This window comes from Myxine glutinosa, chromosome 8, assembly GCF_964187855.1.
Source record: "Myxine glutinosa chromosome 8, kmMyxGlut1.1, whole genome shotgun sequence".
Taxonomy (NCBI): domain Eukaryota; kingdom Metazoa; phylum Chordata; class Myxini; order Myxiniformes; family Myxinidae; genus Myxine; species Myxine glutinosa.
In genome coordinates this window covers 13,453,007-13,468,450 of record NC_136268.1, presented here as the reverse complement: position 1 = coordinate 13,468,450, position 15,444 = coordinate 13,453,007, and the positions used below count along the sequence as shown (strand labels likewise).

Sequence of the window (15,444 nt, the reverse complement as noted above, 5' to 3'; positions counted from 1 at the left end):
AGAAACACGTGGTCGAAGAACGAACGAACGAATAAGAATGAATAAACGAATGAGAACAGAGAAGGAAATGTTTTTTTTTTTTTTTTTTTTGAGTTGAGATTTACACAAGGAAGTAGGCTATGGGTGAAAAGACTGGGAATACAGAGAACGAAAGTTATTGGATCACAAACGACGGACCACTGAGAGAAAAACAAAGCCTCAAGGTTGTACAGTGCACACTGTACAAGGCCTTGCTCACGACACGGCAAACAGACGATCAATTTATGAAAGATAAACACCGAGAAACAACCAAAGTTGCACACAATAACTTCACACACCGAAAGATAAATACAGTTTCGACAAAATACAATTGTGAACAGACTTAACTTCGAAAAACGTGGAGACCGTTTGGAGCTTCGAAAATCCCTGCCGCCGTCTCCAAGATCTCGCGAGATCATTGCATTTCTCATTCTCCTTTCCCATCATTTCCCAAAGATCTCCCATTCTTCCTTGCAGATTTGCTCAAGCTCTGTCAAGTTGGACAGGGAGTGTCTGTGAACAGAAATCTTTAAATCTTTCCACATATTCTCAACGGGATTCAAGTCTGGGCTTTGGCTGGGCCACTCAAGGACCTTCACGTTCTTGTTCTGAATCCAATCCAGTGTTTCTTTGGCTGGATGCTTGGGGTCATTGACCTGTTGAAACGTAAATCTTCACCGCAGTCTATCATCTTTTGCACTCTGAAGCAGGTTCTCCTCAAGGATTTGCCTGCATTTGCTCCATTAATTGGTACCTCTATCCTTACAAGTGTTCCAGTCCCTGCTGCTAAAAAGCATCCCCATAGCACGATGCTGCCACCACCATGCTTCACTGTATGGATGGAAGTGGAGGTCTTTGTGTAAGATTCTCCTTGCAGTTTCCCGGGATATCCCTTCAGCTAAAGCATGCTTCCGCACAGAACGTCTCGGAGACTGCACAGCAGATTGCCTCAATGCTTCAATATTCTCAGGCGTACGAGCGCTCCTAGGTCGACCAGGTGATTTTCTTTTTAAAGCTGAGCCTGTTGCCCTGAAATTCTCAACCCACTGCAAGATGGTTTTCCGATCTGGAACGTTTTGGTTCCGTGGAATACTGAAACGTCTTCGAAAGGCCCTCTGCACGGCGATCACGGAACGGTTGTTTGTGAAGAACGCTTCGACAGCGAACGCACGGTGTGCTCCCGACCACGCCATGTTGGCGACTGAGGACGGTTGGGGTTGGGCTACCAACAGACCCTAGCCCCGCCCCGCCCGCCTCACTACTGCCAGTGCTACAGCCTTTCAAAATGTGGGAGGTTTTTTTGGGTCACCCTTTAGAAAGGTGTCTTTCTTTCTAAATTATGTCTAATCAATTGAATTGGCCACAGGTGGACTCCAGTCAAGTTGTAGAGACATCTCAAGGATGATCAAAGGAAATTGGATGCACCTGAGTTCAATTTGGAGTGTCATAGCAAAGGGGTTGAATACTTATTGACTCAAGACATTTCAGATTTTCATTTTTAATTATTTTGTTAAAACAAATATCCACTTTCACATTATAGGGTATTATGTGTAGATCAGTGACAAAAAAATCTCAATTTCATTAATTTAAAATTCAGTCTTTAACAAAATGTGAAAAAGTCAAGGGGTGTGAATACTTTCTGAAGGCACTGTATTGACAGTACACTGTACCGCCTTTACTTTTTAAAATATAGTCCGTAGTAACTAACAAAAAAAAAAAACTATGGGATGAATAGCATCTTGGGATTAAGGTATCAAATAGGGGGAGGTGGGTGTCTTCATTGAGCATTACCGAATATTTTAGAGGGTGTCTACAAAACATACAACAACAGGAATTTTAAGGCCATTTTCCCTGCTAGAGCGGGGGTTAGCCTTGCGGTCCCCATGACAATCTTCTCCATTTTGCCCTATTTTCTGCATCTCCCCTTGTTAACCCACTTGCCCGCATTTCTTCTTCCACCATCTTTAGCCAAGTCTTTCTCGGTCTTCCCCGTCTTCTACTTCCTTCTACATTCATTTCCATCACTCTTCTCAACCAGTCACTTTCATCCTTCCTCAACACATGACCAAACCATCTCAACCTGTTCCTCTTCACAACATCCATCACAGGCTCTATTCCCATCATCTTTCGCAATTCATCATTTGTCTTCCTCTCTCCCTCAACGATACTCCGCACATCCATCGAACCATTCGCATTTCCACCCTTTCCAGCCTTCGTTGCTGCTCTACGTTCATTACCCATGTCTCGCTCCCATAAATCATAACACTTCTCACACATGCAGCATACACCTTTCCCTTCAGCTTCAACGCCACTCCCCTCCTCATCAGCACGCCACTCAGTTCCCGAAACTTCTTCCATGCACATGTCACTCGAGCAACCGTTGCCGAGTCTGATCCACCTTCTCCATTCAGCATGTCTCCGAGGTAGCAAAATGTTTTCACACCTTCCAGCTTCACGCCGTCTCCAAGATCCAACTCAACATTTCCTCCATCTGCAGCTCCCTCTGTGCACACCTTACACTTGAATGTAGCTACCACACTGGTAAATGACCCTCTCAGACCACTACATTTTTGATGAACCCACTCAGCAAACATTGTACATTGAATGGAGTTCACTCCGACACCCTTCCTGCACACAGCATGTGGCCACTTCCCAGTTCTTTCCACCTCACCACATGCTTTACCACTTGCCATCACCTTCGTCTTTCCGATATTCACCTTCAGACCTTTTGTCTCCATACATTCCTTCCACTTGTTCATCTTTTCCTTCAGTCCATCCATACTTTCCGCAATCAACACCAGATCATCTGCATACAACAACTCCCACGGTAAACCCCCCTCTACGTTCCGAGCCAGCACCTCCATGACAGCTACAAATAGTAGTGGACTTAGTACCGACTACTATCGGGTGTCTGTTGAAGCGTTATGGGGTGTTACACGGGGAGGTGGGTGTGGGGGGGGTCATATTATGGGCAAAGATGCATTACGTACATTTTGAAAGTTCCCAAAAAGAATTTTTCCCAACAACCTTTAAAACCTCAATTAAATTTTTAACTTTCACAGTGTAGAACAAAAGTGGTTTATTTGCCATTTCAAAACCGTTCCATTTCACAGTACTTTGACATGTTTAATAAGATGGTGTATAACACTGCATCAATGACGGTAAACTTCCGGAATTATTTGGCATTCTACAGTGTTGTGGATTACTTGTAACAAAACTTGGTGGATGAGGTTGGTCGGTGAGCAGAAGCTCTGCAGTTCGAGGCCATGGCCTAACTGGCCAGTGCTTTAATCCGGCCATGGTTATGATGAGGTGTCATAAACAAACCTTGAAGATGCCACATTGAGGATGAGGTGTTAGAAACAAACCTTGTAGATGCCACATTGAGGATGAGGTGTTAGAAACAAACCTTGTAGATGCCACATTGAGGGTGAGGTGTTAGAAACAAACCTTGTAGATGCCACATTGAGGGTGAGGTGTTAGAAACAAACCTTGTAGATGCCACATTGAGGGTGAGGTGTTAGAAACAAACCTTGTAGATGCCACATTGAGGGTGAGGTGTTAGAAACAAACCTTGTAGATGCCACATTGAGGGTGAGGTGTTAGAAACAAACCTTGCAGATGCCACATTGAGGGTGAGGTGTTAGAAACAAACCTTGTAGATGCCACATTGAGGGTGAGGTGTTAGAAACAAACCTTGTAGATGCCACATTGAGGGTGAGGTGTTAGAAACAAACCTTGTAGATGCCACATTGAGGGTGAGGTGTTAGAAACAAACCTTGTAGATGCCACATTGAGGGTGAGGTGTTAGAAACAAACCTTGCAGATGCCACATTGAGGGTGAGGTGCTAGAAACAAAGCTTGTGGATGCCACATTGAGGGTGAGGTGTTAGAAACAAACCTTGTAGATGCCATATTGAGGGTGAGGTGTTAGAAACAAACCTTTTAGATGCCACATTGAGGATGAGGTGTTAGAAACAAACCTTGTAGATGCCACATTGAGGATGAGGTGTTAGAAACAAACCTTGTAGATGTCACATTGAGGTGGAGGTGTTAGAAACAAACCTTGTAGATGCCACATTGAGGAGGAGGTGTTAGAAACAAACCTTGTAGATGCCACATTGAGGATGAGGTGTTAGAAACAAACCTTTTAGATGCCACATTGAGGATGAGGTGTTAGAAACAAACCTTGTAGATGCCACATTGAGGGTGAGGTGTTAGAAACAAACCTTGTAGATGCCACATTGAGGATGAGGTGTTATAAACAAACCTTGCAGATGCCACATTGAGGATGAGGTGTTATAAACAAACCTTGGAGATGCCACATCGAGGGTGAGGTGTTATAAACAAACCTTGTAGATTCCACATTGAGGATGAGGTGTTATAAACAAACCTTGCAGATGCCACATTGAGGGTGAGGTGTTATAAACAAACCTTGAAGATGCCACATTGAGGATGAGGTGTTATAAACAAACCTTGTAGATGCCACATTGAGGGTGAGGTGTTAGAATCAAACCTTGTAGATGCCACATTGAGGTTGTGGTGTTAGAAACAAACCTTGTAGATGCCACATTGAGGATGAGGTGTTAGAAACAAACCTTGTAGATGCCACATTGAGGATGAGGTGTTAGAAACAAACCTTGTAGATGCCACATTGAGGATGAGGTGTTAGAAACAAACCTTGAAGATGCCACATTGAGGATGAGGTGTTAGAAACAAACCTTGTAGATGCCACATTGAGGATGAGGTGTTAGAAACAAACCTTGTAGATGCCACATTGAGGGTGAGGTGTTAGAAACAAACCTTGTAGATGCCACATTGAGGGTGAGGTGTTAGAAACAAACCTTGTAGATGCCACATTGAGGGTGAGGTGTTAGAAACAAACCTTGTAGATGCCACATTGAGGGTGAGGTGTTAGAAACAAACCTTGTAGATGCCACATTGAGGGTGAGGTGTTAGAAACAAACCTTGTAGATGCCACATTGAGGGTGAGGTGTTAGAAACAAACCTTGCAGATGCCACATTGAGGGTGAGGTGTTAGAAACAAACCTTGTAGATGCCACATTGAGGGTGAGGTGTTAGAAACAAACCTTGTAGATGCCACATTGAGGGTGAGGTGTTAGAAACAAACCTTGTAGATGCCACATTGAGGGTGAGGTGTTAGAAACAAACCTTGTAGATGCCACATTGAGGGTGAGGTGTTAGAAACAAACCTTGCAGATGCCACATTGAGGGTGAGGTGCTAGAAACAAAGCTTGTGGATGCCACATTGAGGGTGAGGTGTTAGAAACAAACCTTGTAGATGCCATATTGAGGGTGAGGTGTTAGAAACAAACCTTTTAGATGCCACATTGAGGATGAGGTGTTAGAAACAAACCTTGTAGATGCCACATTGAGGATGAGGTGTTAGAAACAAACCTTGTAGATGTCACATTGAGGTGGAGGTGTTAGAAACAAACCTTGTAGATGCCACATTGAGGAGGAGGTGTTAGAAACAAACCTTGTAGATGCCACATTGAGGATGAGGTGTTAGAAACAAACCTTTTAGATGCCACATTGAGGATGAGGTGTTAGAAACAAACCTTGTAGATGCCACATTGAGGGTGAGGTGTTAGAAACAAACCTTGTAGATGCCACATTGAGGATGAGGTGTTATAAACAAACCTTGCAGATGCCACATTGAGGCTGAGGTGTTATAAACAAACCTTGGAGATGCCACATCGAGGGTGAGGTGTTATAAACAAACCTTGTAGATTCCACATTGAGGATGAGGTGTTATAAACAAACCTTGCAGATGCCACATTGAGGGTGAGGTGTTATAAACAAACCTTGAAGATGCCACATTGAGGATGAGGTGTTATAAACAAACCTTGTAGATGCCACATTGAGGGTGAGGTGTTAGAATCAAACCTTGTAGATGCCACATTGAGGTTGTGGTGTTAGAAACAAACCTTGTAGATGCCACATTGAGGATGAGGTGTTATAAACAAACCTTGTAGATGCCACATTGAGGGTGAGGTGTTAGAAACAAACCTTGTAGATGCCACATTGAGGATGTGGTGTTAGAAACAAACGTTGTAGATGCCACATTGAGGTTGAGGTGTTATAAACAAACCTTGTAGATGCCACAATGAGGGTGAGGTGTTAGAAACAAACCTTGTAGATGCCACATTGAGGGTGAGGTGTTAGATGTAGATGCCACATTGAGGGTGAGGTGTTAGAAACAAACCTTGTAGATGCCACATTGAGGGTGAGGTGTTAGAAACAAACCTTGTAGATGCCACATTGAGGACGAGGTGTTAGAAACAAACCTTGTCGATGCCACATTGAGGAGGAGGTGTTAGAAACAAACCTTGTAGATGCCACATTGAGGATAAGGTGTTAGAAACAAACCTTGTAGATGCCACATTGAGGATGAGGCGAAAGAAACAAACCTTGCAGATGCCACATTGAGGGTGAGGTGTTAGAAACAAACCTTGCAGATGCCACATTGAGGGTGAGGTGTTAGAAACAAACCTTGCAGATGCCACATTGAGGGTGAGGTGTTAGAAACAAACCTTGCAGATGCCACATTGGGGATGAGGTGTTATAAACAAAGCTTGAAGATTGCACATTGAGGATGAGGTGTTATAAACAAAGCCTGTGGATGCCACATTGAGTATGAGGTGTTATAAACAAACGTTGTAGATGCCACATTGAGGATGAGGTGTTAGAAACAAACCTTGTAGATGCCACATTGAGGAGGCGGTGTTAGAAACAAACCTTGTAGATGCCACATTGAGGAGGCGGTGTTAGAAACAAACCTTGTAGATGCCACATTGGGGATGAGGTGTTATAAACAAAGCTTGAAGATTGCACATTGAGGATGAGGTGTTATAAACAAAGCCTGTGGATGCCACATTGAGTATGAGGTGTTATAAACAAAGCTTGTAGATGCCACATTGAGTATGAGGTGTTATAAACAAACGTTGTAGATGCCACATTGAGGATGAGGTGTTAGAAACAAACCTTGTAGATGCCACATTGAGGAGGCGGTGTTAGAAACAAAACTTGTAGATGCCACATTGAGGATGAGGTGTTATAAACAAAGCTTGAAGATGCCACATTGAGGATGAGGTGTAAGAAACAAAGCTTGTGGATTCCACATTGAGGATGAGGTGTTAGAAACAAACCTTGTAGATGCCACATTGAGGATGAGGTGTTAAAAGCAAAGCTTGCGGATGCCACATTGAGGACGAGGTGTTAAAAGCAAAGCTTGCGGATGCCACATTGAGGATGAGGTGTTAAAAGCAAAGCTTGCGGATGCCACATTGAGGATGAGGTGTTAAAAGCAAAGCTTGTGGATGCCACATTGAGGTTAAGGTGTTAGAAACAAAGCTTGTGGATGCCACATTGAGGATGTGGCGTTAGAAACAAACCTTGTGGATGCCACATTGATGATGAGGTGTGAGAAACAAAGCTTGTGGGTGCCACATTGAGGGTGAGGTGTTAGAAACAAACCTTGTAGATGCCACATTGAGGGTGAGGTGTTAGAAACAAACCTTGTGGATGCCACATTGAGGTTAAGGTGTTAGAAACAAAGCTTGTGGATGCCACATTGAGGGTGAGGTGTTAGAAACAAACCTTGTAGATGCCACATTCAGGAGGAGGTGTTAGAAACAAAACTTGTAGATGCCACATCGAGGATGTGGTGTTAGAAACAAACCTTGCAGATGCCACATTGAGGTTGAGGTGTTAGAAACAAACCTTGTAGATTCCACATTGACGGTGAGGTGTTAGAAACAAACCTTGTAGATGCCACATTCAGGAGGAGGTGTTAGAAACAAACCTTGTAGATGCCACATTGAGGATGAGGTGTTAGAAACAAACCTTGTAGATGCAACATTGAGGATGAGGTGTTAGAAACAAACCTTGTAGATGCCACATTGAGGGTGAGGTGTTAGAAACAAACCTTGTAGATGCCACATTGAGGATGAGGTGTTAGAAACAAACCTTGTAGATGCCACATTGAGGAGGAGGTGTTAGAAACAAACCTTGTAGATGCCACATTGAGGATGAGGTGTTAGAAACAAACCTTGTAGATGCCACATTGAGGATGAGGTGATAGAAACAAACCTTGCAGATGCCACATTGAGGGTGAGGTGTTAGAAACAAACCTTGTAGATGCCACATTGGGGATGAGGTGATAGAAACAAACCTTGTAGATGCCACATTGAGGATGTGGTGTTAGAAACAAACCTTGTAGATGCCACATTGAGGGTGAGGTGTTAGAAACAAACCTTGTAGATGCCACATTGAGGATGAGGTGTTATAAACAAACCTTGTAGATGCCGCATTGAGGATGAGGTGTTATAAACAAACCTTGTAGATGCCACATTGAGGAGGAGGTGTTAGAAACAAACCTTGTAGATGCCACATTGAGGATGAGGTGTTATAAACAAACCTTGTAGATGCCACATTGAGGATGAGGTGTTATAAACAAAGCTTGAAGATGCCACATTGAGGATGAGGTGTTATAAACAAACCTTGTAGATGCCACATTGAGGATGAGGTGTTATAAACAAACCTTGTAGATGCCACATTGAGGATGAGGTGTTATAAACAAACCTTGTAGATGCCACATTGAGGATGAGGTGTTATAAACAAAGCTTGTCGATGCCACATTGAGCAAACTTTCACCCTCTTTGCAGGTCTCCATATTGGTGCATCCTGTCGTATTGCACAGGTAAAGGCGGAGCTCCAGGATGCGGTACCCAAGCTGAAACGCTGCCAGGCCGCTCCCTTTGTTGCTCTTATGGAACAGCTTCGTTGGTTCGCAGGGTCTCAAATCCGCAACGTAGCCGTGAGTGATCAACAACATTCACACTGTGGTGCAGAGTAGTCATGTGATCAACAACATTCACACTGTGGTGCAGAGTAGCCATGTGATCAACAACATTCACACTGTGATACAGAGTAGTCATGTGATCAACAACATTCACACTGTGGTGCAGAGTAGTCATGTGATCAACAACATTCACTGTGATACAGAGTAGCCATGTGATCAACAACATTCACACTGTGGTACAGAATAACAATGTGAGCAATATAGACAACAACATGCAACTGGGGTGTTCTAGTGGTTTACAGATGTAAACAACTCGGTGTTTTAGTGGTTTACACATGCAAACAACTGGGTGTTTTAGTGGTTTACACATGCAAATAACTTGGTGTTTTAGTGGTTTACACATATAAACAACTGGGGTGAGCTAGTTGTTGACACATGTATATAACTGGGTTTTCTAGTGGTTTACACATATAAACAACTGGGTGTTTTAGTGGTTTACACATGTAAACAACTGGGGTGTTCTTGTGGTCAACACATGTATATAACTGGGTGTTCTAGTGGTTTACACATGCAAACAACTCTGTGTTTTCGTGGTTTACACATGTAAACAACTGGGGTGTTCTAGTGGTTTACACATATAAACAACTGGGGTGTTCTAGTGGTTTACACATGTAAATAACTGGGTGTTCTAGTGGTTTATACATGCAAACAACTTTGTGTTCTAGTGGTTTACACATATAAACAACTGGATGTTTTTGTGGTTTACACATGTAAACAACTGAGGTGTTCTTGTGGTTTACACATGTATATAACTGGGTGTCCTCGTCATTTACACATATAAACAACTGGGTGTTTTAGTGGTTTGCACATATAAACAACTGGGTGTTTTAGTGGTTTACACATGTAAACAACTAGGGTGTTCTCGTGGTTTACACATATAAACAACTGGGTGTTTTAGTGGTTTACACATGCAAACAACTCGGTGTTTTAGTGGTTTACATATGTATATAACTGGGTGTTATAGTGGTGCAAACAACTCGGTGTTTTCGTGGTTTACACATGTAAACAACTGAGGTGTTCTAGTGGTTTAAACATGCAAACAACTGGGTGTTTTAGTGGTTTACACATGTATATAACTGGGTGTTCTAGTGGTTTACACATATAAACAACTGGGTGTTTTAGTGGTTTACACATGTTAACAACTGGGGTGTTCTCGAGGTTTACACTTATAAACAACTGGGTGTTTTAGTGGTTTATACATGTGAACAAGTGGGTGTTTTAGTGGTTTACACATGTGAACAACTGGGTGTTTTAGTGGTTTTACACATGTGAACAAGTGGGTGTTTTAGTGGTTTACACATGTTAACAACTGTGTTTTAGTGGTATACACATATAAACAGTGGTTTACACATGTCAACAAGTGGGTGTTTTGTGGTTTACACATGTCAACAAGAGGGTGTTTCAGTGGTTTACACATTTGAACAACTGGGTGTTTTAGTGGTTTACACATGGAAAAACAATTCTGTGTTCTCGTGGTTTACACATGCAAACAACTCCGTGTTTTAGTGGTCACACATGTAAACAACTGGGGTGTTCTAGTGGTTTCCATATGCAAACAACTCGGTGTTTTAGTGGTTCACACATGCAAATAACTGGGTGTTCTAGAGGTTCACACATATAAACAACTGGGTGTTCTTGTGGTTTACACATGTATATAACTGGGTTTTCTAGTGGTTTACACATATAAACAACTGGGTGTTTTAGTGGTTTACACATATAAACAACTGGGTGTTTTAGTGGTTTACACATGTAAACAACTGAGGTGTTCTAGTGGTTTACACATAAAAACAACTGGGTGTTTTAGTGGTTTACACATGCAAACAACTCGGTGTTTTAGTGGTTTACACATGTATATAACTGGGTGTTCTAGTGGTTTACACATATAAACAACTGGGTGTTTTAGTGGTTTACACATGTTAACAACTGGGCTGTTCTCGTGGTTTATATATATAAACAACTGGGTGTTTTAGTGGTTTACACATGTAAACAACTGGGGTGTTCTCGTGGTTTACACATGTATATAACTGGGTGTTCTCGTGGTTTACACATATTAACAACTGGGTGTTTTAGTTGTTTGCACATGTAAACAACTGGGGTGTTCCAGTGGTTTACACATAAAAACAACTGGGTGTTTTAGTGGTTTATACATGTGAACAAGTGGGTGTTTTAGTGGTTTACACATGTGAACAACTGGGTGTTTTAGTGGTTTTTGCACATGTGAACAAGTGGGTGTTTTAATGGTTTACACATGTAAAAACTGTGTGTTTTAGTCGTATACACATATAAACAGTGGTTTACACATGTCAACAAGTGGGTGTGTTGTGGTTTACACATGTGAACAAGAGGGTGTTTCAGTGGTTTACACATGGAAAAACAACTGTGTGTTTTAGTGGTTTACACATGTGAACAAGTGGGTGTTTTAGTGATTTACACATGTGAACAAGTGGGTGTTTTAGTGGTTTACCCATTATTATTTTTTGTATTCAAGATCGAGGCTCGTGTAAGAGCTAACATTAATCACAAAAATACAAACTGACACATAAAACATGAGATAAAGGGAGCGGGAGACAAGATTGGGAGAGAGAGGGAAGCACACAAGTAGAACATTTGAGAGCAGGGACACCGGGAGATCTGTGGGAGGGAGAGGGCTTGGGGGAGGAGACATGGGAAGGGGGGGGGGGGGAGGTGGGAGAGGTATAAAACACATGTACACTGCTAGGACTTCCAGGAAAGCAGTCGGAATTTCAAAAAAGTGGATCTGGGGTGAATTAACGGGGGTAGAAAAGATCAAGGTTTTGGATGGGGGAAGACAAGAGACGGTGGTGAACAGCTGTTTTAAATACCTGGAGGGAGGAGTGGGATTGAATAGAGTGAGGGAGTTTGTTCTCGAGGCGGGAGAAAACAGGAATGAAAGAGTGAAGGTGAGCAGAGAGTCTTCATTTTGGCAGTTTCACCTGAAGAGGGTTGCTGGCAGATCTTGTGCGACCTGTAGGAATATTTGGGGGACAGAGCACAGACAGGGCTGGGGGTCAAGGGCGGAGAGGAGTTGGTAGAAGACAGAAAGACCACCAACCTGCCTGTTGTGAGTGAGTGAAAGGCCCTCGGAGTTCGCTTCATTGCGGGAGATTCCAATGATTCTGAAAGCTTTGGTTTCAACAGCGTGAAGCCGAGCTAGCTGTGAGGCAGGAGCACCAGCCCAGAGGGGAGAACAGTATTCCATTGAGCTGCAGATGAAAGCCCTGTATGTGGTGAGGAGCTCAGGTGTGCCAAGGAAGGACTTCACAGAACGGAGGATGCCCAGTCAGCGACTGGCATGTTAGGCCAGCTTGGAAATGTGGTTTTCCCAGGAAAGATCATGGCAGATTGTGAGAACCAAGAGCTTGAGTGACAGAACTTCTTGGAGAGGATTGTTGAGAAAGTAGATGGGACGGTTGTCCAAACGGTCTTTTCGGAGAGGCATAGTAAGAGTGTGAGATTTGTCAGGATTGAAAGACATGTTCCACTTGTTTGACCAGACTGATTTTGTCCAGGTCTGCAGAGAGTGAGGATGCTGCAGACTGCCGATCTGAGGGATGAGGTATAGAGCGGCAGAGAGTGGGGTCATCAGTAAAGAGACAGAGAGGATTTTCCAGAGTCGGAGAGATCATTTTATGAAGACCAGAAAAAGCACAGGGTCCAGAGCACTGCGTTGGGGAACTCCAGCCTGAACAGGAAGGGGAGATGAGAGAAATCCATTCAGGACCACACGTTGGCTACGACCAGAGAGTAAGTCCACAAGCCATGCGTGGAGATTTCCATGGATACCACAGGAGGAGAGTTTGGTGAGCAGAGCAGGGTGTCAGACCGTATCTTAGGCACATAATATGTCAAGGGAGACAGCTCAAATTTCCTGTTTGACATTGAGGACCTCCATCCATTGTTGAGACAGCAGAAGCAGCATGTCCAGAGTAGAGTGACCTGGTCTGAGACCAAGTTGATGATTAGAGATCAAGCCATTGGAGATGAGGAAGGATTTGATATCCAAAGCAATGATGGATTCTATGACTTTGCTGATAATTGGGAGAAGGCTGATTGGTCTGTAGTTGCTAGGATCTGTTTTTGCACATTTTTTGTGTACAGCGGTAATGTTGGCTGATTTCCAAGCTGATGGCAGATGACCTTGAGCAAAAGAGAGGGTGAAGAGAACAGAGAGAGGGTGTGAAAGAGTAGCAGAGCAGATTTTAGGACCCCTGGGCTGACCCCGTCTGGTCCAGTTGCAGAATCAGAGTCGAGGATTGACAGAAACTTCTCCACCTTGTCAGGAGAGAAGGTCACAGAGTCCACGAGCAGCTGGGTACGACTGGGTACAGTGTGTACAGAGAGAGACTGGTTTGGGACACAAAATTTTGAGGCAAACTCAGAGCTGAGACATTCAGCTTTTTCACATGTGGAGTCAGCTGTGTAGCCGTTTGAGGTAAGGTAGGGGATGGAGGGAGAGCAAAACCAGAAACAGATTTGACAAGACGCCACCAGGATTTGGAAGAGGGAGACAGGTTTGAGAGTTCACTCTTGAGAGAAGAGAGATATTGTTTCCTGGCTCTCCTGAGGGTGGACACACTTGTTTCGGGCTTTGTGAAAGGAAATGAGATTTCCTTCAGTTGGATTTGCTTTCCCGGAGGCGAAGGCAAGTTGTTTCAGGGCAACTGCCTCACCACAAGATTCCGTGTACCATGGACGGGAGGAAGGGTATGACAACTGAAGACGGGATGGGATGAATCTGTGCATGAGAGAGAGCAGTTTTCTTTGGAAGAATTCCCAGGATGAGTTGATGTCAGAGGCGGTAGAGATGGGAGACCAGTCCAGATGATTGATGGCTGCTTGAAGACCGTGCCAGGTGGCCTGAGTGAAATGCCAGATTCGCGGGCGCTGAGGAGTCTATCTGAGAATGGCCAGAGAGATGTCCACTTTAACAAGGAAATGATCAGAAGAGCCAATTGGAGCAGAAGAAGAGCAGCAGACATTTGCAGGGAAGTTAGTCATAACCAGGTCTAGAAGAGAAGATACTCCGTTGACTGAGGTCCGGGTCGGGAAATTGACAGATTGTGTCAGTCCCAATGAGTCACAGAAGTTCTTTGCTGAGGAGCCATGGCTGGTGAGAGAGGGAACCCACACCCAGCCAGCTGGCATGATCACAGTTGAAATCACCACATATGAGTTACGAATTCCGGATTTATGTGAATTACTAGTCAGGTCGTTTCTTATTAATGTTTATTCTATTAAAGGTTGTTGTGGTTAAATGGGGAGAATTCTTATTAATGTTTATTCCATTAAAGGTTGTTGTGGTTAAATGGTGAGAAGCGCTCCTGGTAAGACCGAGACCGGAAACGGGATCGTAAACCGGAAGAGAAAAAGAGACAAGGTCGGGAGAGAAGCGGCCATCTTGATCCTCGACCAGCTCCGACGCGAGCCGAGTCGATCTTTACCTGCTTTGGAACGCTGAGTTTGAAAAGCCCGTCTGGCGAGAGGAGTTACCTGCGCGGGGTGATTGCCTGTTACGTGTCAGGTTACCGTGGGTTCCTGGAAGGAACCAAGCGTCCGGCACTGTTCGCCTCGACGCCTCCGAGGGCGTGTACGGGTCGCACCTTGGGCCTCGCGCGCTTTGCGAGCCGTTCACAGCCCAGAGGCCGCGATCACGGGCTCCGACCTCGGTGGCTTGCCGAGGAGGTGTCCGCGGCAGCAGCTGTTCCCGGTACATGACGCGCACGTTGGGAGCACGTCAGCCAGGGGTCCGTTCAACTGCCCGTGTGCGGAGAAGTCGACCTTCCCTTGGTCTGGAGGGGCCCAGAGACATTGTGAGGGACAGTGACTATTGAGGGTGTCATGAGTGGGGAAAGGGGGGAAATATATGAGATGGCCATCTTAGTAATATTGTTGATTGTTGTTGATTGATTGGGAATATATTATTGATTAATCCGGATCCTTGGTGTGGGGTTTCTTCTTGACTGGAATTCATATTGATTGCGTTACGAAAGCGTATAAATCATATATCTTTCTGGCGGGGTTCCTCTCACGGTCCGGGGGTCACAGAGACCAGGTAGTCACCGGGAGGACCACGTAACATGAGGAAGAGAGAGGGTTGGGATGAGTCGATAGAAGTTGGTTCATGTTATCAGACAGCGAGATGTAGATGGAGTCATCACTGTTTGGTGGATGGTACAACACACATATGAACAAAAGGTGAGAGCGGAGAGGAAGCCGTAGCCAGAGGTACTCCTGGCGGTGAGGTGGAGAGAGGGCAGTGCAGGGAGAGTGAGGAAGAGAGTTTTTGATAAAGACAGCAACACCACCTCCAGGACAAGGCTCAGGTCTATCATACCGGAGGAGGGAGTAACCAGGGAGAGATATTAAGGAATCAGAGACATCTTGAAAGAGGAAAGTTTCTGTTAAGCAGATTAAGTCTTGTTTGTCAGAAGCAACTTGTATGGAGAGGTCAATCAGGTATGAGCGAAGGCCCCGGATGTTTGAGGTCCATAACGTTAAGGAAGAGGAAGGAGGAGCAT

The 15,444-nt window shown here is 44.2% G+C and overlaps 1 protein-coding gene across 1 annotated transcript in view; it reads left to right on the top strand.

Annotated features, from left to right (window-relative positions):
* The window catches only part of LOC137432197 (xanthine dehydrogenase/oxidase-like), a 289,186-nt gene that overhangs the window by 135,492 nt on the left and 138,250 nt on the right, over window positions 1-15,444 (top strand). The window contains exon 12 of the mRNA XM_078782947.1: window positions 8,709-8,860. Coding sequence (XP_078639073.1) covers window positions 8,709-8,860 — 152 coding nt within the window. The remainder of the gene's footprint in view (window positions 1-8,708; window positions 8,861-15,444) is intronic.